The 25,151-nt window shown below is 48.2% G+C and overlaps 1 protein-coding gene across 3 annotated transcripts in view; it reads right to left on the bottom strand.

The window, feature by feature from the left end:
* Window positions 1-379: 379 nt before the first annotated feature.
* The window catches only part of NIPAL3 (NIPA like domain containing 3), a 54,420-nt gene continuing 29,648 nt past the window's right edge, over window positions 380-25,151 (bottom strand). For 2 of the 3 annotated variants that reach the window (XM_047792569.1, XM_047792570.1), the window contains exons 6-12: window positions 24,855-25,000; window positions 20,616-20,712; window positions 18,328-18,463; window positions 16,306-16,394; window positions 13,267-13,330; window positions 10,114-10,208; window positions 380-4,781 (exon numbers count right to left, since the gene is read on the bottom strand). In XM_047792569.1, the coding sequence (XP_047648525.1) occupies window positions 4,582-4,781; window positions 10,114-10,208; window positions 13,267-13,330; window positions 16,306-16,394; window positions 18,328-18,463; window positions 20,616-20,712; window positions 24,855-25,000 (827 nt within the window). In that variant the 3' untranslated portion in view covers window positions 380-4,581. The remainder of the gene's footprint in view (window positions 4,782-10,113; window positions 10,209-13,266; window positions 13,331-16,305; window positions 16,395-18,327; window positions 18,464-20,615; window positions 20,713-24,854; window positions 25,001-25,151) is intronic. The other variant, XM_047792571.1, reaches the window with a different exon arrangement.

Below are 25,151 nucleotides of genomic sequence, written 5' to 3'. Positions count from 1 at the left end.
GATCCGAGCCTCGTCTGCGACCTACACCACAGCTCACGGCAATCCTGGATCCTTAACACACTGAGCAAGACCAGGGATCAAACCGGCAACCTGATGGTTCCTAATCAGATTCGTTAACCACTGGGCCACAATGGGAACTCCAGTCTCTGGCCTTTCTCAGTGAGTTATGAATCCACCATTGCCGCAAGCTGTAGCGTGGGTCACAGATGTGGCTAGATGCAGTGTTGCTGTGGATCCAGGCTGCAGCTGCAGCTCCAATTTGACCCCTGGCTGAAGAACTTCCATATGCCACAGGTATGGCTGTAAAAAGAAAAAAAAAATCACAAGTGCTCATTATATAATTTTAAAGTGAATAAGTAAATAAATAAGTAAACAGAGAAACTATTGCTTCAGTATAATACAACATCTTGATGGGATGCTGGACACAGTTCTGACTTTACACCTATTAACTCGCTTGATCCTCACAATAACCCTTAGGACGATACTGTTACTATCCCGGTTTTACAGATGAGGCACAGAGAGTTTAAGCAGCTTGTCCAATGCTACACAACTAATAAGCAGTGGAACCAGGAATCAAACCTAAGCAGTGTGGCCACAGGGTCTATGCTCTTCACCACTGCAGGAGAAAAAAAAGTGCTGAATTTAGCTTTAACTGCAATCACGGGTGTTTCTAGATCTGCACTGTTACTACAGAGGCCACTAGCTATATGTAAATGCTTAAATTTAAGATAATCGCATTTAAATAAAACTAAAAATCCAATTCCAAGTGCACATTCACCACATGTAACGTACTCAATAGCCAGTGAGGATAGTGGCTGCTGTATTGGGCAGCAGAGACATCAGATCTCCATTATTGCAAAGTTCTACTGGACAGTGTTGTTCTAGAGAGCTCTAGAAAATATTAACCAAACATAAGATTCAAGCTCAATGAGTGGCACATGGATTTTTTACATCAAATACTTGCTAATGTTATCTGCACCTAGCACACACATTTTTTGGAAAAATAAGACATGCCATATATTAGCCTAAATTAACAAAATGTAAGCATCCACATAGAATAGATGCTGAGGTGACCTCACTTACACAGCTTCTCAGAGAAACACACAGTAAAAATTCTTCACCCATCGGCCAGTATTGGACCAGATTTGGAACCCACGAGGCTGCAGGTTGGGGGCTCCCCAATGCTACCCTGATGGACATCTTGTCTCCATACTGTGCCTTCAAGCTGCCTGGCCTCCACCAGAAGAGCAACGGAGAAGTGAGTCCTTCCCTGCCTACCCGGCATTTGAGTTCATCCCGCCAAAACCCTCCATGACCTGAAGCTTGATGCCATCTGTAGCTTCACGGGAGGGGTGGGGGTGGGGTGGGGTGGGGTGGGGTGGGGGATGGGGCTCAGCTCTATTCCCCACCTACAGGGAACCTGTCTGTGAAGAACTGGTTTTAATGTCTGATCAGGGCACCCAGAATCCCAGCCTTTAGAAGAGGGGGACAGAGTGGGGCTGGGAAAGGAAGCCAGAGAACAACTGGAGAGGTGAAACCCAAGACTGGTGACTCTGTTTTAGGCACTGGCTATGGGGAAGGATATGCAGTGTTACTCTGAGCTTCAAGAAGGCTTGAGGATGTGAAAGCCATGAGGAACAGAGTCACTGCCATGCATGGAAAATTGATGTCCTCCTTCCCGGGTCCTAACAGGGAAGTGCTTATCTGTTACCAGCAATAGTGCATTTACACGTGGGGACAAAGACTGGAAGGTGTCATCCCAAGACAGAGTCAGAATTCTGGAGACGGGGGCTCTACACCAGCGTCTTGGCATCCATTCTGGCAGCCACCATGAGGCTCTGCACAGCCTTCTGGTGCTCAGCTTCAGCGGACAATTCTGTCACCCTAAACCTGACGGTAGGCGAGCTGCCCAGGCCCCAGCAGCAACTCCTGGGCAGCACTGAACCCCTAACTGTCAGTGGACATGAGACTGATTATAATGCACTTTTACCTGCTCATTGCTGTTGCCTGACTCTAGGTTAAGACCCACAACAAAACAAAGGGAAGGGACAGAGTAAGATTGGAAGCACGTAAAATGCCAAATGATCACCTGGGTTTGACACATTTTAATGGCCTTCCTTTTGTCCACTCTGCCCTCATACTCCCTCCCAGCCCACTTTAGAAACATTATTTGAAATTTTTGAATAGCAGCAAATCTGGATTTTAATTCCGCTTCTGTGTTTTGTTTCTGCGGGCCTGCAGCCCGACCTTGAAAAGTGACTTTTATCACCCCTTCAGATTCTTTCTCCACAGTGCATAAGGCCTCCTTTCCAATCAGTGCTGATCCTACCATTGTCAACCTCATGAACCTCATCGATGACTCCCGTGCCCTCCAGGATACACGCTAAACTCCTCGGCCAGGCCTTCAAGACCCTCCATGATTCTGCCTCCACTGCTTATCTTCCCAGGCTTGTCTTCTATCACCGACCCTGGCTCTTCTGTTGCCACCCCCCTCACCACCCATCCCTGTGCCTTTGCAAATGCTGGCCCCTCTGCCTGGGGGTGACCACTCTGCTTTCTGTGCTTTGCTCAAATCTTGGCTGGATTTGCCACCCACCAATGAGTGGAGCCAAAGTCATTTCCAATTCTGAAGACCTAGATCTGGGCTCAGGACCGGACCATTAATAGGGCCTCCATAACTGTCATTTGCTGCAGTCTGCGATGGCACTCGGCCTGCCCTGCCATAGTTTCCTGGGTCTTTGTGTCTCTCACCATTGGCTTGGAGGGCAGAAACCAAGTCTTTTTATTTGTAGTCCTCGCCGTCCAAATGTTGAACCCATAGTAAGCGCCTCCTAAATATTGCTGAATTGAGCTGATACCTCTCCTAAAGGAAAAAAAGTCTCCATCTGTTGCCTTCTTAGGTATGTAAGATGCAATACAGAAGTGGTTAAGACACAATACAGAAGTGGTTATCACAGGCAACAACATTGGTTTTGAAGTCAAGGTCCTAAATCAGTACAAAGCACAATCCATAAAAGTTAATGATCTATCAACACTGGTCTAGTAACACTGTTATCTGGCTTATTAGTTCAAGGCTGCCGAGAGAAGCAGGAAGTGTGGTTCTAAGAAGTAATTACTGAATGGAAAAATGCCACGGATCCTATGGGGATTACTTGGCCTGCCAAAGGAACCCCCAAGAGGAAACAAGGAACCATTAATTCCAACTTTCCAGCAGGAAGGAGTGTGTCGGGTTTCAGCAGACCGTGTCTCGATTAGGCTCGATTAGGAGGCTTTCAAGGTATGTGATACTTCGATTACCTGCCTCAGAATCACCTGTGCTGTCAGTTGAGAATGCAGACTCTTGGGCCCAATCCCAGTCCCACTTAATCAGAGTTTGTTTGTTTGCCTAGGGTATAGGAATCTGCATTTTAAATAAACTACCTAGGGCATCCTTATTTTCATTGAAGTCTGCAAATCTTTACCTGTCATTCTCAAACGTATACAGTCAGTCTAGGGGAAGACAATTGTGTATATATGCAGCCAGACGGCAGGAGCAACCCTGCTGAGAATCCTTGCTTTTCCCAGTAGTATATGCACAAGACGGACAAGGAGCCACAGAGTCTCTCAACTCCAGGCAAGTTAGCCAATGACCTGAGCTTGGGTTGCTGGTCTATAAAGGAGAGGGGGGAGGAGAGGTGAGTGAGGTGGTCTCTGGAATAAGCACCCCCAGTGTTCCCAGAGGGCACTGGTGTGCAGGCAAAATACACATAAAACAGCCAGATTGTCTGTCTGTCCTTTTATAGCGGATGCAATCACCTCTTGGAAAATGCAAAGGGAGTTTTCTTCCCTTCTGGGCTGAAGTCTCATCACCCCTGTTCCTGTCCTTCTTATTCTTCCCCTTCTCTTCTCAGCTCCTTTGAGGGGAATTAAAAAAAGTCATCCAGTAGTTCCCAGAACTAAAGCGAAATTAGTTTTCATAGTGGATCCGACACACACACCTCAAGCACATTTTCATTGGAAAGGCACAGACAATCGGAAGGCAGAGGAGCATTTCTTACAGGCGAGTGACAGAATGGTACACCCAGGGCTGGCTCACCATGCTGCGTGAAAGTGACACGAGTGTTATCACAAGAAGAGAATCACGAGTGAGGTGAGGAGGGATCAGGCCTGTACATGTTGGGGGGCGGGGGGGCAGACCAGCCTTTCAAGGGATTTGGAAAGTAAGGGCAGAATCTCTGCCTTGCTTTAGCTCTGAATGGGGTTGCCTTTGGTCACTGACTGGAAGCTCAGTTTCCATCCTCAAGGATGACTTTCCAAATCTCGGTTGGGCTAAACCAGACAGAAGCTGAACGCTGCACTGCCCACCTAGAATGCTGCGTTCATCCCCCGACCCCCACCCTCATCATTTGAAATTTCCAGGACCTATGTAATCTACCCTTTAACAGAGACAAAGGCTTTTCAAGATCCCCACCCATCAAGTTCTTGGATTGAAAAAATAAGACTCGCCTCGAAAGGCAAGTTTGAGGATTTAGAGTGGAACCATGGTCTGCAGGGCTGGAGCAGCTGTGAATGGAGGGAAGGCGAGTCTCCTTCAAGGCGGGCTCACTCCTTCTTGGTGTGTTCCAGGACGCGGTAGGGAACCCCAGAGGCGCTTCGAGAGCCGTGTTCTTCCTGCATGACGGGCAGTGTGGCGGGAGCGTAGATCTCAGAGATGTTGTCGTTGTTTTCCAGGGCCCCGTAGGAAAAAGAAGCTTTGAGGTCAGGCTGGACGGTCATCCCCTTGTCATGCATGTTTTGCATACCTGAAATGAAATCCATTTCCCCCAAATCATTACATGGGGAGAGGGTCAAATTAGACCACATGCTCCTCCTCCATCCCCCGCCCACCCCCAGACTAATCATAGTGCTCAGGAGCTGATCATGTGTACTGTCAATTTCCAGAATGCTTTAGATTGAAAAGAGAGCACCCATGAATATACACTAGAAATGTTACAGTTGCTAAGCAACAAAGGATGAACCTTCAGGAAATATGCACACAGACCAGCCATTGTCAACAGAAACCCCTAGTTGGCTTAGAATGAGGCGGGAATGTCTGGGTCACAGCGGGTATGGAATCAGCACTGTGCTTAGAACGTGGTAGGTGCCAACACTTTTCGCTGAATTAAATCAGGATCCAGAAAACTTTACTATGCTGTTGAGAGAAGAGGGTAAAGGATACGTGACACATCTATCAGGACTCTCAAAGGGAGAGTTTTGACCTTTAACATTAAAACCCCCAATCCATAGAAAACCAACAGAACACTATAAACCAGCTATAACGGAAAAAATGGCAATCATTTAAAATAAATAAATGGGAGTTCCCGTCATGGCGCAGCGGAAACAAATCCGACTAGGAACCATAAGGTTGTGGGTTTGATCCCTGGCCTCGCTCAGTGGGTTAAGGATCTGGTGTTGCTGTGAGTTGTGGTGTGGGTCGCAGACGTGGCTTGGATCCTGTGTTGCTGTGGCTGCGGTGTAGGCCGGCAGCTACAGCTCCGCTTAGACCCCTAGCTTGGGAACCTCCAGATGCCTCAGATTCGGCCCTAAAAGGACAAAAGACAAAATAAATAAATAAATAAGTAAATAAATAAAATCCTGATCCACAGATGGGGTAAGGTGCAATTTTGGTCATTACTTTTGTGCACACTCATGTTGGATTTCCATCACATTTGAGGGCAAAGACTTTAGTCGTTACTTCCTTTAAACTTGAAATTGTATTCTACAGTTCCCCAAATCAGGTGGGATTTGATCTCCTCTAAGCCCAATCCTTTTCCAGGTATGCAATTAAGACCTTTCAAATTCTCTTGCCCCCTGGCTGAGTCCTAAGAAATTGAATGCAAAGTGTTTTCCGTGAGACTCCGATGATAATAACAGCTGACATCTGACTGCCTCATATGCCCTAGGCACTGGGCTAAGTGCTTTAAATAGTAATAGTAACCACAACAGCAATAATGATAATGGCTAATGAGGATTGAATGTTTAGTTGGTGGAAGGCACAGCTCTCAAAGGTTATAAAGTTTTATCTCATCCGATTCTCACAAATATCGATTAGGAAAATGAGGCAGTTGGAGGTTAAGGAACTTGCTTGAGGTCACTATGTTTCTAAGGGGCAGTGCCAGGGTTCAGACTCGGGTGGTTTAAATTTGAAAGCTCACAGTTAACTGGAATGCTGTGTGGACTCTCTATAGGCCTGTACTTAATCCTCCCAAATATGCTACTATCCTCCATTCCTGGATAAGAACACAGAGATTCAGAGAGGTGAAGTAACTTGCCCAACGTCACACAGCTAATGAGAGACAGAGGTGGGATTGGACACCAAAGCCCGTGCTCTTATTCATTCTGCAAATGGCTTGGGAAGAGCCAGTCTGTGGAAGGTCCTTTGCTTCCACACGGCACAAGCCTTAGCTGATGGGAGTCTGAAGGGTACCTTTTAAGAGTCTGTGGTTTGGATTTTGGGGAGGGGAGTGGGAGGAGTTGAGGGGACGCCTACTGCTCAGGGGAGAGAGTTGGCCTCATTTAGCTTCATCAGGGCTCTCCAGCCCAAACCTGCCAGGAAGACACCTATAGTCTAATAAACTTGAGTTTCTTGACTCATTGCAATGAAGGAGATGTACACCACGGTAGTGGGGAGGGTTTCAGGAAGAGGGTACTGGAGAGGACTTATTGGAGTTCCCTGGTGGCCTAGTGGTTAAGGATCTGGTAATGCCATTGTTGTGGCTTGGGGCACTGCTCTGGCGCAGGGTTTGATCCCCAGCCCATGGACCTTTGCATGTTGTGGGTGTGGCCAACAAGAACAAAAAAGAAAGAGAGACTCATTACAGGATTTGGGTTGTGTCAGATGATTTTAGGAAGGGCTTAAGGAATCAGGGCTTTGCTTTGGATTTGATGGGGTCAGGAAGTGAGGATAATTCTATATAATTGGGGATTTTTTTTTTTTTTTTTTTTGTCTTTCGGTCCTTTTTTTAGGGCCTCACTCGCTGCATATGGAGGTTCCCAGGCTAGGGGTCTAATCGGAGCTGTTACTGCTGGCCTACGCCAGAGCCACAGCGACACCAGATCCAAGCCTCTTCTGCGACCTACACCACAGCTCATGGCAACGCTGGATCCTGAACCCACTAAGCGAAGCCAGGGATTGAACCCGCAACCTCATGGTTCCTAGTCAGATTCGTTTCTGCTGCGCCATGTCGGAAACTCCAATATAATTGGGATCTTAATGATTGTTACCTAGAGGGAAAGACGAGTTGGGGACGAAAGCTGTGGTTAGTAAAGAGGCAGCAGTCACGCGTGTGAGGGGGAGGGTTGGTCTCCCTGTGGTGTGCAATGTTCATGTTCTGTCTGTGTCTGGACACGATGACAGAGTGGTCCTGTCTGTCTTGATCCATCACAGTCCCAGGGTGACCTTGTCTGATGTTCATGTTCCGTGAAATGGTCTATGTTCAGCCAGGAACTCCAAGGCTCGGCTGTGAGAGCCAGGCCAGCTCCCAGCTGTCAGGGGCTGCTTTTCTCTTTCTCATTTTCTTAAAAAAAAACCTTTTTATTACTATAATTTTTAAAAAGTTTTAATTTGTTGTGAGTTTTAGGGCCATACCTGCAGCATATGGAAGTTCCCAGGCTAGGGGTGGAATTGGAGCTGCAGCTGTCGGCCTACACCACAGCCACAGCAACTTGGGATCCAAGCCACGTCTGTGACCTACACCCTAGGTCACAGCAACGCCAGATCCTTAACCCACTGATTGAGGCCAGGGATCGAACCTGTATCCTCATGGATCCTAGTCAGGTTCGTTAACTGCTGAGCCATGAGTGGAACTCCCTATTACTACTGTTTTTTCAATCCTTCTCATTTTTTAGAAGTCTTTCAGGTGCTAGGTTCATTTCAAGCCTCTCCCAACTGTGATGTGTGAATTTTTGGAATTTGAATGCCTTTTGAACTGTGGCTACTGGTCAGTTGTGAAGATACCAATCTGGGTAGATCAAAAGCAAGGCAAGTCCTGATGCTGACCAGGGAAACCAAACAGCTGGAAAAGTGATTCTGTTTAAACATCCTCTTCCTGTTCTGCCTGGCATCAGATCAAGCCAGTGATTGAGATTTTCAAAGCCTTTTTTTTTTTTTTTTTTTTAAAGCAAAAGGGAAGTGAAGCCAAATTCAACCAGGCATCTACCAGGTCCTAGACACAGTGCCAGGGGCTTTTAACATCTTATCCCACTACCCGGGGAATCCCAACTTACAAGTGAGGGTCAGAGGCCTTGGGAGGTCCAGGCACATGCCCAAGGTCACTCAGCAGGTAGGTGGTGGAGCTGGGATTTGAATCCAGGTCATCTGAACCCCAAGCCCATGCTCCGCTTTAGAGTACAGAACCCATGCCTACTCAGAAGTCCTGACATGCCACGGCAAGCGGGCAGGGTCTCCTTTCTCCAACATCCGAGGTCCCAGCAGTCACAAGGCACAAAGAGGAAGCGAAAGCCACATCCACAGACAGATCACAGAACGTGGATAACTAAGATTACCTTCGGTTACCTTCTATCTTCTACCAGAAGATACATCTATATATATGCAGATGCAAATACTTATACAGATACATACACGTACACGGTTTGTAAACACACACATGTACATACACATACTTGCACACACACAGAGTTGACACCTCACCTATCTGGAATTCAGCTATCCAGCGCCCTCATCTATCCGGAACACAGCCGAGAAACAAGGAAGTAAGCAAAAAAGGCATCTGAGCAGCCAGATTAGATGTTTCAAAAGTCCATGCATTAAAGCTCATGCACTTAACTCCTAGGGGGAACCTTCAGGCCCCAACTCAGAGTTTACTTTTATTTTACACACAATTCCAACAACTTGGGTCAAGTGAGAAGATGGACAGGGAGCTGCGATATGCAGGCAGGCTGGTAACACCAAGAATGACACACAACTGCTTTGTAGCAAAAGATGAGGAAATAATAGACAAAGTAGACACATAAACTCTGGGGCCGTTAGAAGTAGGGGCACCTCGGTCAGTCCTGAGGACACACCTCCCTCTTGAGTACTTTATTAGGCAGGGCTCTGCGTCATCACTGCGAATGTATCTTGTTCACGAAACTGTCTTAACGAAGGGTGGGAGATTTTCCATTTTATACATCTAAACTAAAAATTAGGGAGCTCCCTTTGTGGTGCAGCGTAAACAAATCTGACCAGTATCCATGAAGATGAGGGTTCAGTCCCTGGCCTCGCTCAGTGGGTCAGGGATCCGGCGTTGCTGTGGCTGTGGTGTAGGCCGGCCGCTGTAGCTCCAATACAACCCCTAGCCTGGGAACTTCCATATGCCGCAAGTGTGGCCCTGAAAAAAGCATTTAAAAAAAAAAAAAAAAAGAAGGTAAAAACTAAGTTTGAGTTAAAGCTAGTGCTCACTGGTATCCTAGATGGGGCTGGTCCAAGGTCAGAGCTTTCTCGTCTGAATCCCTTGAAGCTGGATGGGCACTCTCTAGCCCCCACGAGCCCACCACTCCCTTTCGTGCAGCCCTCAGCCAGTTTGCACGTCTATGCTTCTGCCATTTGAACTTGTGCTTCCCAGTGTGAACCTTCAGCTCCCTGGGAAATTAGGCCTCACAGAACAATCCACTCCCTTGTGACACCAAAGGAGTGAGGTTATAGTATCTGAATTTCATGCCTCCTGTTTTCCTTCCCCTCTCTGATCTCCCTTCCATGGAGACGAATGGATTTTCCCTTCGGTAGGCATGAAGCCTGGCACTGCACATCATAATTCTATCCAGTAGGAATCAGGATTGTCTTTAAAAGATCCCCAGAGACTCGAGAACGGGCAAGGTGCGCTCAAAGCCAATCGAGGTGCCCCAGCCACTGCCTCCTCTTTTGCAAACTGAGATTAAACAAATAAAAACCCCAACCCCATCACTAAAACAAAGAAAAACAACAACAACAACAAAAAAAAAAAAAGAGAGAGAGAGAAAGAGATAGTCACACCATAATGACACAGCACATTTTCCCTGTACCAAACCCGGAGGCTGGCTGTGTTTTTTTAAACAGGAAGTAGTGGTCACTCTACATGGATGGACTGGCTGGCTGGAGACGTGGGATCTGAACGTTACCTGGCATGGCATCCATGGAAATATAGGGCTCAAAGGGAATGGCCTTTTTCCTGTTACGTGTGATTAGGAAGACGCCCAAGAATGCGATGAGGCACCTGACCAACACAGGAAAGAGAGGAAGAGAAAGTCAGAGTGAGGTCGGGAGGGGTACTTTCAAATCCAGGTAATGAGAAAAAAGGAAAAAGAAGGTCGTAGGCTGCCGAGGGGAGCTGATTGCAGAGCGGCCCTGAGAGGTAGCCTGGCCTGGGGTCAGCAGGGAGCAGATGTGAGGTGAATAGCAACAGCCCCCGCAGCCCACACAAGCCTCAATCAGAACAAGTCAGGCTCTCCTGGCCCAAACCTGCAGCGTGTTCCCTGCCACTTACCCTGCCTTTCAGAACCTTGCCTTTCAAAATGTGTGGTTTTTTGGGTTTTGTTTTGCTTTGTTTTGTTTAATTACAAAAGCTCTTGGAGTTCCCATTGTGGCTCAGCGGAAACAAATCTGAGTAGCATCCATGAGGACGCAAGTTCAATCCCTGGCCTCACTCAGTGGGTTAAGGATCCAGTGTTGCTATGAGTTGTGGTGTAGGTTGCAGACACAGCTCGGATCTGGCATTGCTGTGGCTATGGCGTAGGCTGGCGGCTAGAGCTCTAATTCGACCCCTAGCCTAGGAACACCCATATGCTGGGGGTGCGACCCTGAAAAAAAAAAAGTTCTTTATGGCCTAAATTCAATCAATACAGGAGCAGAGAAACTGAAAATTGGAAAATCCCTGTACTCCCCCAAGCCCTGCCCTAGCCCCCCATAGATGTATATTCTTCCAGAGTCTTTTTTTGTTTTTTTCTTTTCTCCAGAGCTTAGGTAAACAAACACACTTTTTGAAAACGGAGGTATGATTTACATGCAATAAAATGCACAATCCCTAAATGTGGAGCTCGATGAATCATTCTTACCTGTGTGCACACTTGTGTGATCACCACCCAGGTCACTAGGGAAGTCACTTCCACCCCTTCCACCCCAGAAAGTTTCCTGTGTCCCTTCCCCGTTCATGCCATAACCCTTCCCCGGAGGAAACCACTGTGCTGACTTCCACAGATTTGATTTGCCTGTTCTTGAACTTCTTGTAAGTTAAACTAGATAGTGTGTTCTCTGCCTAGTTTCTTTCACCTGATAAATGTTCTTAAAATTCAGCCACTTCATTGTATGTATTAGTAAGTCATAATTATTATTATTATTTTGGCCATGCCTATGGCATGTGAAAGTTCCTGGGCCAGGGAATGAACCCATACCACAGCAGTGACAACACTGGATCCTTAACCTACAGAGCCACCAGGGAACTTGGAGTAGTTCATTGTTTTTTTTGTTGTTGTGGTTTATTTATTTATTTATTTATTTATTTAGTCTTTTTGCCTTTTCTAGGGCTGCTCCCATGGCATATGGAGGTTCCTTGGCTAGGGGTCTAATCGGAGCTGTAACCACTGGCCTACACCAGAGCCACAGCAACGCAGGATCTGAGCCACGTCTTCGACCTACACCACAGCTCACGGCAATGCTGGATCCTTAACCCACTGAGCAAGGCCAGGGATCGAACCCACAACCTCATGGTTCCTAGTTGGATTTGTTAACCACTGCGCCATGACAGGAACTCCCGACAGCTTCTGTTTTAAAGTTCATTGTTTTCAATTGTTGTGTTGAACCCACTATTTGAATATATCACAATTTTCTTCCCACTCTCTTATTGATAGATATTTAGGATGTACCCAACTTGGGCATATTATGAGTAAAGCTACTATAAATATGCACGTGCAGGACATTTTGTTAATATATGCAACTCATTTCTTTTGGGTCTATATCTAGATGTGAAATTGCTGGATCACAGGCACACTGTACATTTTAAAAATGTAATTTTTTTCATTAAATGTATCCTATCCATGGTTCTATGTCAGTACCTATAGACCAGCCTCAATGTTTCAAAATGGCAGTATGACACTTAATTGTATGGTGATAGTATAATTTATTTTATCTGCATTTTACTGATGGGCATTTAGGTTACTTCCAATTATTTGCTTATACAGTTAATTTAAAAAATAATTAACACCCTCATACATATGTCTTTATGTCTATCATTTACTTTTCTAAGACAAATGATTAGAAATGGAAAGCTGCATCAAGAAGCATGCTCATTTAGGAGCTGTGGCTCAGCATAACGAACCCGACTAGTATCTATGAGGATGAGGGTTTGATCCCCGGCCCCGCTCAGTGGGTTAAGGATCTGGCATTGCAGTGAGCTGTGGTGTAGGTCGCAGATGCTGCTCGGATCCTGCATTGCCGTGGCTGTGGTGTAGATCTGCAGCTGTAGCCCAGATTCGACCCCTAGCCCGGGAACTTCCACATGCCGTGTGTGCAGCCCTAAAAAAGACTAAAAACAAAAACAAAGAAGCATGCTCATCTAAAAGTTTTCCTGATATTGCCAAACTGTGCTCCCACACGAAGGAACATCTCACACGGCAGCAGACAGCTTGTCTCCTTAGCCTCTTGCTGACATGGGCCACGACCCAGCCTGTTAGTTTTTTTTTGTTTTTTGTTTTTTTTTTTTGTCTTTTTGCCTTTTCTAGGGCTGCTCCCACAGCATATGGAGGTTCCCAGGCTAGGGGTCCAATCGGAGCTGTAGCCGCTGGCCTTCGCCACAGCCACAGCAACGTCAGATCCAAGCCATGTCTGCGACCTACACCACAGCTCACGGCAACTCCAGATCCTTAACCCACTGAGCAAGGCCAGGGATTGAACCCTCAACCTCATGGTTCCTAGTCGGATTCGTTAACCACTGCACCATGACGGGAACTCCCAGCCTGTTAGTTTTTGCAAAATGATGGCCTCTCTAGTAGCTTCAATATACATTTCTTTGATCTGAGGTGGGATTGAGAGCATTTTTGTGGGTCAAATGGGATGTTTTTGAAATGACAAGGAGATTAAAGCCCAAAAGAGAAGGAAGGGAAAGTAAAGCTTTTGGGGAGTGAAATGCTCACCTCTGGGGACAAATCTCCCAATGCCAGCTGCTCCTCTGGCTCTAAAGGATTCTGCCTGAGAGGCTGAAGCGGGTGGCGGGATGGCGGGAGGGTGCAGGGAGGGGCTGCCTGCCTGGAACTCAGGGCCGGGGAACAGGAAGGACTCACCCCAGTGCAAACATGCAGACGTGCAGCACGTCCTCCCCGAGGAAGTCCAGGTAGAAGATGGCACCTGCAGCAGCAAATGACAGAAAACACAGGTGAGCTGTTTCCGCATCCCCTCCTGGCCAGCCTGTCTAGGATTTGGAGAAGCTCTCATCCTTGCAGGAGACCAAAGTCATTCAAAAATACTCTGACTGCACCTAGTAGGATATTAGAAGAATGGAAGAAAAGCCCTTTGGGAGAATAGGTTGTCTTCTCTTTCTCATCCTCCTAGGCCCCGCTTTTTTCTTTTCTTTTTACGGCCACACCTGAAGCATATGGAGGTTCCGGGTTAGAGGTCAAATCAGAACTATAGCTGCTGGGAGTTCCTGTCGTGGCGCAGTGGTTAACAAATCCGACTAGGAAACATGAGGTTGCGGGGTTCAATCCCTGGCCTTGCTCAATGGGTTAAGGATCTGGAGTTGCCGTGAGCTGTGGTGTAGGTCGCAGATGCAGCTCGGATCCCGCGTTGCTGTGGCTCTGGTGTGGCTCTATAGCTGCCGGCCTACACCAGAGCCACAGCAAGACCAGATGAGAGCCGAATCTAGGACCTACATCACAGCTTTCGGCAACACTGGATCCCTAACCCACTGAGCAGGGCCAGGGATGGAATCTGCATCCTCATGGATACTAGTCTGGTTCTTAATCCACTGAGCCACAATGGGAACTTCAGCCCTTCTTATTTCTTTTTTTCCTTAACTTTTTATTTTGAGACAATATCAGACTCACAAAAACAGTATGCAGTTCCCATGTCTCCTTTACTCAGAGTTCCCCATGAAGAGGCTCTATGAACAAAACTATAGACCTTATTTCACCAGTTTTTACACACTCCTCTCTCCATCTTTTTTTGTTTTGTTTTGTTTTTTGTTTTGTCTTTTTGCCTTTTCTTGAGCTGCTCCCGTGTCATATGGAGGTTCCTAGGCTAGGGGTCTAATCGGAGCTGTAGCCACCAGCCTATGCCAGAGCCACAGCAACGCAGGATCCGAGCCATGTCTGCGAACTACACCACAGCTCACGGCAACGCCGGATCCTTAACCCACTGAGCAAGGCCAGGGATCGAACCTGCAACCTCATGGTTCCTAGTCGGGTTCGTTAACCACTGCGCCACGATGGGAACTCCTCCATCTTTCTTAAGATGGAAAACAGGCTTGGTGTTTAAGCTTTCTAACCTCACACAGCCAGCAGTTGTCAAGCCCTACGGCATGAGAGTGCCATGGGCCTGCCGCCCTTACCCTGCAGCCAGTGTCTGTCTGGACTCACTTTGCCCCTACGGGCTTCCTGCTGTGTGTATCCCCAGGTCCCTGATTCCCTGGCTGACTTCTGACTCAACCACAGGGTTTGCTCTTCCCCTCCACCTTGTCTGGACCAAAGTTGTTGACCGTGCATGAGGTTAGCTTTCTGGGTGCTCTGGGTCAAGCTCCACGTGATCCCCTGGTACCGCTTACAGCACAGGCCCTGGCAGGTCGAGTGCCCTCTTGTTCCAACCTCTGTGAGCAGGGTTTGGGCACCACTTGTCCTAAGTGCAGTGCAAAGCATATGGCTTAATGGCCAGGCCTTCCACAAAGGGAGGCACATTAGTTCTTACTGGTTTTTCACTCTGAAAATGTGAGTCACCATTGCCACTTAAAAACAAACAAATAAATGGATATGCTTGTAGCTTCAGCTACCTCAGAAAGAAAAAAAAAATATATAGGGGTGAAGCAGAAGAAAAGGGGGATGTGGTAAGGATGATGTTGGCTTACTGAGCACCTATTATGCATATTCTCACGATCTCTAAAAATTATACACACAAGGAGTTCCCACCGTGGCTCAGCAGGTTAAGAACCCGACTAGTATCCATGAGGACGTGGGATGGCTCCCTGGGCTCGCTCAGTGAGTTAAGGATCTGGTGTTGCCGTGAGCTGTGATGTAGGTTGCAGAAGTGGCTTGGATCAGGTGTTGCTGTGGTTGTGGTGTAGGCTGGCAGCTGCAGCTCTGATTCTACCCCTAGCCTGGGACCACATGCAGGTGCAGCCCTACAAAAAAAATAATAAGCAAAAAAATAGAATAAAATAGGGAGTTCCCACAGTGGCTCAGTAGAAACGATTCCAACTAGTAACCGTGGGGATACAGGTGTGATCCCTGGCCTTGCTTAGTGGGTTAAGAATCCGGTGTTGCTGTCAGCTGTGGAGTAGGTCATGGACTCGGCTTGGATCCAGAGTTGCTGTGGCTGTGGTATAGGCCAGCAGCTGTAGCTCTGATTCAACTCCTAGCTTGGAAACATCCATATGCCACAGGTGTGGCCCTAAAAAGCAAAAAAACAAAATAAATGAATAAATAAAATAAGTGATACAGATAAAATGTGTGGTTATTTGGCCAGTGGAGGCTGTGGAGCTAGCCCAGTATGGTAAAACTTGTTAAAGGAGTTCCCAACCTGGAGCAGCAGAAACAAATCTGACTAGGAACTGTGAGGTTTCGGGTTCAATCCCTGGCCTCGCTCAGTGGGTTGAGGATCCAGCGTTGCTGTGAGCTGTGGTGTAGGTCGCAGATGTGGCTTAGATCTAGTGTTGCTGTGGCTGTGGCGTAGGCTGGCAGCTACAGGTCTGATTAGACCCCTAGCCTGGGAACCTCCACATGCCATGAGTGCAGCCCTAGAAAAGACAAAAACCCCCACAAAACTTGTTAAAGAAACCTCCCACAAGTAGTACCAAGTAGGGGGCATTTGGACTGTACATATTTCAGTTCTTGGAGGTGTTGTTATTCCCATTTTATGAATATGGAACGGAAGCTCAGAGAGGTGAAGTGATTTTCCCAGAGCCACACAGCTCCTGTCTGTGCTGGGGTGCAAACCCAGGTCTCTCTGGCTCTAAATCCTGCACTTTCCCCATGAAACCATCTACAGCTGTGACGGACAGAACAAGTCAGTGGCACTGGCCTTCTGACAGAGGCGGCACCCCCTCCCTCCGCACCAGCATAAGGTCCCTGCTGTCGAGGAAAAAGACAGAACTCTAGCAGCTGCACCCTTACCTGCTGTGATGGCCACAGTCGTGGACAGAATGTAGCCCACGCTGGCAATCAGAGAGGAGTCATACATCTGCGAGGCCTGACCTAAAAATCTTCAACACAGAAGCACTCTGGTTAGTGGGCTGTTGGGGGTGTTACAAGGCCGAGGTGAAAGCTGATGACCGCAGGCTTGGTTTGAAATATGAGGATGCAGCATGAAGGAACATCCCCTGGGCTTATAAAGATGCCAGCTTTGTGTGTCTCCCCGGCTGGGGTCCATGCTTTGCTCCCTTTCTTCTCCTAGACGTGGCCTGTGGCCCATCCTCCTGCCCTACATGGGCCATGCCTTCCTGGCTTCACACCTCTGACCACCTGAAATGCCCTTCACTGTACCTCTGTGTCCCCTGCATCCTCAACCCACTAAAAAGCCATTCCTGGCTCCTTAAACATGCCAAGAAACTCTCATAGCACAGAGCACATTCTGCTTCGTGTTGTAATTATTTTAACTATTTTTTTTGAACAAGTCTTAATTCAATACTCACTGCAATACATACAGGAAAAAGAGAGAAAATTAGAATCATTCCTAGTCTCTCCATCGAGGATACACACCCCATCATTTCAGAATATATTCTTTGCCCATTCTCTGCACAGCATTTTGGTTATTGTTGTCTAGCTGCTCATACCGTAACACACTTCCCTCCCAACTGTGATCGTCCGTCTGTTTACCGGCTGTCCCTGCACCGGGGCTGTGGGCGCCTTGACTTCAGTGACTATCGCTCTGTATGCGGAAGGCCCTGCACAGGCCTGGCACACAGAGGCCTCAGTAAGAGTGTGCTGACCCTGTGAGTGAGAAGCTCCCAGGGCAGGTGGGGCACCTGATCATCTGCGTAACCCCTGGAGGGCAAAGCACAGAGCCAAGCCCTGGGCAGGGGCACTGCAGAACAACCAAGAATAGTTAACAATGGACATTATAATAGTAACAATTATAAAAGAAGCTGTGCTTTGTTGGATGTTATCCTAGGGATTGTACTAAGGGCCTGATGTGATTCTGTTGTTATTCTCATCTGCGGACGAGGAATCTGTGTCTTGAAGCTGAGCGGGAGGCATAGAGCCGAGGCTGAGAGTCGTAGGATGGGGTGCGAGCCAGACGCCTGCCTTCCAATCTCAGCTTCACCACTTCCTGGCTTCTTAACCTCACTCTGCCGCAGTCCCTTATGTGCAAAATGAGGATGATTCATTGTTGTGGGGATCAAATGAACTCAAGTTCATGTGACGGCAGTGAGAGTCGAGCTTACACTGGGGAGCAGCAGACCCCCTATGATCCCTGCAGGCGCTGCTGGTGGACAGGGAGCCTTGGGGGCTGGAGTCCAGGGCCTGACCACCCTGGGTGAACCAGCCCCAAACACCACACTGAAACTTGCCCTGTCCACCCTCCCGCCCCCATGCACGATTGTCACATGCTACCCAGGCCCCCTGGTGGGCACCAGGTCTCAGATGTGAACCAGGTCTACCTGCTTTTTTTGGGGGGCCATGCTTGCCTGTGGCATGTGGGAGTTCCCAGGCCAGGGACCAAACCTGAGCCACAACAGTGACAATGCTGAATCCCTAACCCACTGCACCACAAGGGAACTCCCCACCTTCTCTTCCACTTGGAAAGATTTCTTGAGGACAAGAAAGGACAACTTTCTGCCTTCCATCTGGCAGACGAGTGGCTGCTTCATGGGGACGGCACAGCTTCCTCTGAGGTCCCTGAAACGGACGCCTTCCTTGGAGCAGGTGGGGGTGAGGCTGCCCCTGACAGGGTGGTTCTCACATTCTGAGGCAGAGGGAGAAATACACCCACTCTGGCTTTTCAAGTGGCACAGAGCCCCTGTGCGTGATAACTCGGCAAATTAGCAAGCCCCCTCAGGGAGGGCAAACCCTGGCCACAGGCTGTGTTTGAATGTTTTGCTCTCCCTACAGCTTCAGACACAAGTGGAATCAGGCTCAGAAATATGGGAGAGACCCTCGTGGAGATGCCCTGCGGGAAAAGAATCCGCAACTCACGCGGCTTGATAGATGGCGGTGGCCACCATGCACACGAACATCACATAGAAGATGGGGTAGTCGAGCTGCAGGTTCCCCTGTATGGACAGGATGAGCATCCCAGCCACGGCCTTCACTGTCACCACGGTCATCGAGCCTGCGGAAGGTTACAAGGACGTGTGGGAGCCTTGGACATGTGGAACAGGGCAGCCTCCTCTGAAGGCAGTTTACAACCCCAAAGGGCTCGGCGACAAAGGTGGAGGGAACGCGGGCAGAGCCAAGCCAGGGATTCACACAGTGAGCAGATGCTGTCGGCATCGTATCTTCTGTGCCTCTCTTGTCAAAGCAGAGAGGAAGGCAAAACCCAGACAGCTACTTCCAAATGCCCCTTCTAAACTCCACTGAGAAAGGGCAGTGAGTTCCCTCTGAACCCGAGTGGCAACACTGCATCTGGAACACAAGGCGAGGGCCAAACGATCTTTGACTGTATCGATACCGATGGACTTCTTTTGAGTATCATTTTCACAGCAATCACAGGAAAAAGGTGGCATGCAAAGACCTTAGGAATTTTTATTTTTTCAAAAATTATTTTATTTTTTGGAGTTCCTGTCATGGCTCAGCAGTTAACAAACTCAACTAGAATCCATGAGGATGTGGGTTTGATCCCTGGCCTTGCTCAGTGGGTTAAGGATCTGGCGTTGCCGTGAGCTGTGGTGTAGGTTGCAGACGTGGCTTGAATCCCACATTGCTGTGGCTCTGGCGTAGGCCGGAGCCTACAGCTCCAATTCGACCCCTAGCCTGGACCCTCCATATGTCGCGGGAGTGACTCAAGAAAAGGCAAAAAAAAAAAAAAGTAAAATGATTGACTCTGAGTTCCCATTGTGGCTCAACAGTAATACACCCAACTAGTATCCAGAGGACATGGGTTTGATCCCTGGCCTTGCTCAGTGGGTTAAGGATCCAGTGTTGCTATGAGCTATGGTGTAGGTTGCAGACTCGGCTTGGATCTGGAGTTGCTGTGGCTGTGGTGTCAGTGGGGAGCTGTAGCTCCGATTCGATCCCTAGCCTGGGACCTTCCATGTGCCACATGTGTGGCCCTAAAAAGACAAAATATATATCTGTATATATTTATATATAAATATATATATATAATTTTTTTAAAAATAAAAATAAAAATAAAATGTCTGACATTCATAGTTTTAAAAAACATTTCTTGGGAGTTCTCGTTGTGGCACAGTGGGTTAAGAAGCTAACATGGTGTCCAAGAGGATGTGGCTTCAATCCCTGGCCTTGCTCAATGGGTTAAGGAACTGGCATTGCCGCAAGTGGGACATAGGTTGCAGACATGGCTCAGATCTGGTGTTGCTGTGGCTGTGCTGTAGGCCAGCAGCTGTAACTCTGACTGGACCCCTAGCCTGGGAACTTCCATATGCCACAGGTGCGGCTGTAAAAAGAAAAAAAAAAGGGGGGAACCTTGTCCTGGGAGGACACATTTGTGTAGTTTATGGCCTGTTGCTGGAGTGGGAACCTGTGGTGGGAAGGGCAGAGGGAAATAACCCACATTGGGCACCCTGTGTTTAATCCCCTCTTCCCCTTGAGATCTGGGTGTTTTCTTAGGACCAGTTTTAGAGGACAGCGAGGCTGACACAGGGCAAGTTCCCAGGAGGCAGCGGCAGGGCTATACCCACTCTTTCCTCTCCAGGGAAAACAGGTACTTTGCACAGTTCCATTTAGTAACTCAAACTCTATGCGGGGCGAGAGCCTCCCCCGCCCCCCTGCACCCATGCCTCTAAAAGGAGAAAGAGCAAAGTCAAATCAACTCCTGCCCTTGAATCCAGAATTGAGTCCTCCCCTCAGTTAGGTCTTCCATGGACCCTTAGGGCCTCAGTTGTTGGAACCCACTCCATCCCTGACTTCTCTGAAACAATCTCTAACCCCCACACCCCCACTCTGCTTTCTTCCTCTTCACGGTAATTGTCACTGCCCAAACTCATGCCATCTGTCACTTTTGCCCTTTAGAATAGTGGCACACTGCAGGCAGGGGTGTCTGGTTTGCTGCTCTAGCCAGTTTGCAGCACTGTTCCTGGCACTTAGGAGACCCGGCACTGGAGCAAGAACACAGGATGCCACTAGCAGCACTGCAGAACCAACCAGAGCTGTGTCCCGTCAGCAGGGACCCAGCTCCTGCAGCCTGAGCCAGCCCAGGCAGCTCCCGGGTCCAGAGGCCACAGCTCGGTAAACACAGCCCACACTTCCTTCTGGTGTGACTCCATGGTGGCAGAACTCCAGTCACCCGGACCCTCACTTACCGAGTAGCGCCACCAAGAGGAGGATCACGACGACGTTGTTGGCGTTCCTCTCCTTGTAGAAGTACAGCAGCGAGCAGAAGAGGACGATCCCCACGAGCTACGAACAGCAAGCGGGGAGGTCGGCGGGGCCGTGGGCAAGACCAGGAGAGCCTGGGGGCTGAGTTCTCCCTGCTGATTTCATTAGCCACAGACCCTCAGAGATGAAAGGGAACTGAAACACCCAGCATCTGCCATACCACTGACAGATCTCCCTGGAGAAAGGGAGGGAAGACTGAATCTTTAATCCCTGGAGGACACCGAGCAGGCAGTCGCCTCCGGGCAGGGCTCTGAGGGTGACGTGCTGGCCTCATGTCCGCCCTGTCTTAGACACTCAAGATGCCTCAGGCTGAGCCGGTTTCTTCCCACTTCACTGCTCCAGGGGTAACCCCCGTTAAAAGTGGGAGTTGGTCAAGGAAGGAGATGCTTGTTGGCCAAGGAGAAGAGATCTTTTGTTGGGTATATAAGCATACGTACCACCTGTCCCCTAACTAAGCCCCTGCTGTGTGCAGCGTGGTGGGGTCGAAAGACGAGGACATGTGGAAGCAGGGAGGCCCAGTTCTGAACTTGGATCTCCTTCTAAACAACTGCGTGACCTTGGGCAAGTCACTTAACATTTGCTAAACCTCGGTTACCCCGCTCTGTGAAATAGGGATAATAGTTCTTAACTTACCAGGCCATAACCACAGCTTCCACTTAATGAACTCAAAAATCTGCCAAGCTCTAACAGAAGCATTTTATCTTAACTCATTAAATCAGCATGAAGTAAAATTCTTACGACATAGGTACTATCACAGTCCCAAGCTCACTGATGGCAGAGCCAGGATCTGAACCTGGACAGTCAGCCTCCAGGCCCCAGGTGCTTTCCCACTAAGCTGCACTGCCTGCAGACAGGGGGCCCAGTGCCTGGTGTTTCGAAGGTGCTCAAGCAGTAGACTCTTACTACTAGACAATGGCAGTTTGAGAAGCTCCCTGCCCCTGGCATCGACAACTTGTCCTTTCTATTCCTGAAGGGTCCAGGCACTTGGCAATACTTTCCCAAGGAAGGAAGGCAGCCCCAGCACACAGCAAAACTAAAGCAGAAAAATTCGACACTGGCTCAGCTCCATTTGCCTATCCTAACCTCCTACCGAAGTTTATGTATCATAAAAATCAAGGCACTGGCACTAATGGGCATTTTAAAAAAGAAAAAAAATTTTTTTTAAATTCCTCGTAATTAGAGACCACCAAACACAGCTGTTTTCATTTTCCTGTTTCTTCCGGCCTTTGTCCCAGCGAGTACATATTTTACCCGCTTGTCATTATAGTGAAAACACAGTTTTGTTCTGGGACGTTTTTAGTTACCGTAAACAATTTTCTTGTTTTATGGAGCTGTCATAACTGTCTTTAATTGCTGCAGAACACTCCATCCAGCAGATGTACAGTTACTCATCAACATTCCCAACCAATGTGCATGCATTCGGGGACGGGGATTCAATTTCCCAGCCGTTTTTCATGACGCTTCAATGCATGCTGGGATGAGCACTTGGCACTCCATGGAGAGATGGCTGTGTATGTGTTGGGGCCTTCTGATGCACCTGAGTTTTGTGAGCATGTCTCTCTTTATTTATTTATTTTTGCTTTTTAGGGCCTGCACCCATGGCATATGGAGGCTCCCAGGCTAGGAGTTGAATCAGAGCTGCAGCTGCCGGCCTATGCCGCAGCCACAGCAATGCCAGATCCTAGCCGTGTCTATAACCTACACCACAGCTCACGGCAATGCAGGATCCTTAACTAATGGCAGAGCCAGGATCTGAACCTGGACAGTCGGCCTCCAGGTGCTCCAGGCTCCAGAGAGAGTCCAGGATTGAACCTGCATCCTCATGGATACTAGTCGGGTGTGTAACCCACTGAACCACAACAGGAACTCCCTCATTTATTTTTTTTATATCACAGTGTGTGGCACATAGTGGACACTCAATAAATATTTATTGACTTTGATTTGGCCAAATCTCTCTAGCTGGCAGCACTGCCTTACAGTCACGATGTAGGAGGACAAAGTGAATTGGTGACTGAGTGCTGGTCATGTGCTGGGTGCCTTCCACTGTCCCAGGTCCAGTGACCTCTGCCAACTTACAGAGAAGTAGCCAAAGCATCTGGCTAAGCAACTTGGCTAGGCCTACACAGTAGGTAACAGACTGGAGCCCTGAACCAAGAGCTCCCTGAATGAAGAGCCTGTGTTCTGGGGTAAAGCTCTCCCTGAACAGGTGGGTCTTTGGCTGTGCTGGGAACATACTTTTCCAGACCCACCAGATAAATGCTGGGGCTGGCTGGCAGTAGGGAGGAGACACAGTCCCAATCTTGGGGAAATCTATCCTCTGGCTTGCAGGCAACCCGAGAAGACAGGACTTCGGGGCCTCTCCAGCAGTCCCAGGCTGCTTGAGTCAAGAGAAAACAGTGAGCCCTTTCACCAGCGGGCCCTGGTGCCACGTCAGGCCAGGCAGGCAGGCTTTAAGTCCATCTCTGCTGGCACGGGACTCTGAGCAAGTTTGCTAACCCTGAGATCCAATGGGGAGAAAATCACCTACGTTACAGGGCTGTTGAGAGAATCTGAGATGTGATAAAACACATTTTCACATACTGGGATCTAGGGCAGTCATTGTGGCTTGTACGTGACTTGAATAATTTTGTGCTAACTAAAACACCCTGTTTGTGGCCCGTGAAACATACAATGTACATTTGCTTTAATTATTAAGAAAAGAGCATTGAACCAAAGAATGTCCATGTTAAAAATAAAGATTAAAACCTCCCTTCCTGGGACGCCAGTGTTAGTGCTCCTTAAATGATACGATTCCCTTCCAGATGTCAAGGCCACTGACTAGCTGTGTACATGCTGACCTGCTTTTGTTGTTGTTGTTGTTTGTTTGTTTCCGTTTTTTAGGGCCGCACCTGTGGCATATGGAAGTTCCCAGGCTAGGGGTTGAATTGGAGCTGTAGCTGCCGGCCTACACCACAGCCACAGCAATGCCAGATCTGAGCCACATCTATGACCTATGCTGCAGTTTGTGGCAATGCCTGATACTTAACCCACTGAACAAGGCCAGGGATTGAACCTGAGTCCTCATGGACACTGTGTCTGGTTCTTAACCCACTGAGTCACAATGGGAACTTCATTTTTTTTTTTAAACCTTGAAAGAATGTACTCCTGTCATGTGTAGCGTTTTTTGTTCTGCCAACCTATAAAACCGTACTGAAGGAGTCACCTTGTGTCTTAGCAGGTTAAGGATCCAGTGCTGTCACTGCAGTGGCTCAGGTTGCTGCTGTGGTGTGGGTTCGATTCCTGGCCCAGGAACTTCCACATGCTGGGGCTTTGGTCCAAAAAACAAAACCAAAACCAACCCCCCCAACAAACAAACACCCCCCCCCCCCAAACTGTACTGAAAACCACATTTCTCCAGAGCAATTCCTCAGCGTAATCTGAGAGGCTGTCTTCTGGGCTACAGTTCTCAGTTTAGTTCAAATAAAACTCTTTTCTATTCCTATTATTGTTGTTATTTTTGTTGACAGATAATACATTAAAAAGTGATGAGCACAGTGTCGGGCACGGAGCAGGAATATACCAGTAGCTTTATCAAATACCTTGGACGTTTTCCTTGATCAGCCTATTTGTAGACCTAATCAGGATGTAACTGGGGCAGAGGAAGGGGTACTAGGTGAGTGTTTAGGAAACAAAGTTTCCAGTGTCTCTGGTGTTTCTATGGCTTCCACTGCTGTGTGATATTGGGCAAGAAAGAAATAAATAACATTCCCTAACTGTTTAAAATGTTACTTTTTTCCTTAGCCTAACAGTTTTAAATGCTCAGGGTAGAAATTGTGGATGATATGTAAAGAAGAGGAAATAACACTCCTAATTCCATCTCTCAGAGACAACCAGTGATGCAGCTTCTGTTTTTCCATCCAGTCCTTTATAGATAATGGGCAGCCTGACAAATACCTCTAGAAAATAAAGTTTTCATGCTATACATGAAGTTTTAGAAATGACTCCGGACACGAGTGAAGAAAAGCACCTCCCTGGAACCACACGCTCTCTGCCAAGTGCGGTGCTCAGCGTTGTGAAAGGCACGATTCCCGTGACACCCCCCTGGTGGGGCGTTCAGGTTTCCCGGTTCTAGGACTCGCTCCCCACCCACCATCTCGGGTGGAAGGACAGGAGGCGTCTCTTACCATGTACAGGAGAAAAGGCCAGCTCACAAGGTGCCTGGTGATGTTCTCGCCTGTCATCTTCTCGTGACTGTTGGGTGCGAATGTCACCAGCAAGTAGGTGCCCACGATGGCCAGACCGCAGCCAACGAAGGATAAAACGTAGCGCCCTGCAGGGAGGCGGAGGTGGTTACAGGGCTCACGGCAGGTGCAGGCTCCAGGCCAGCACGCGAGGACCTGCTATTGTTTGAATGTGCAGGTTTTCTTTACTTGAAAACAATAGAGTATCTTCCTGAATATCACTTTTTTTTTTCTTTGCTG

The sequence above is a fragment of the Phacochoerus africanus genome, chromosome 8, assembly GCF_016906955.1.
Source record: "Phacochoerus africanus isolate WHEZ1 chromosome 8, ROS_Pafr_v1, whole genome shotgun sequence".
Lineage (NCBI taxonomy): Eukaryota > Metazoa > Chordata > Mammalia > Artiodactyla > Suidae > Phacochoerus > Phacochoerus africanus.
Note: the sequence above shows the minus strand (reverse complement) of the source record. Positions and strands in the feature narration are given on the sequence as shown.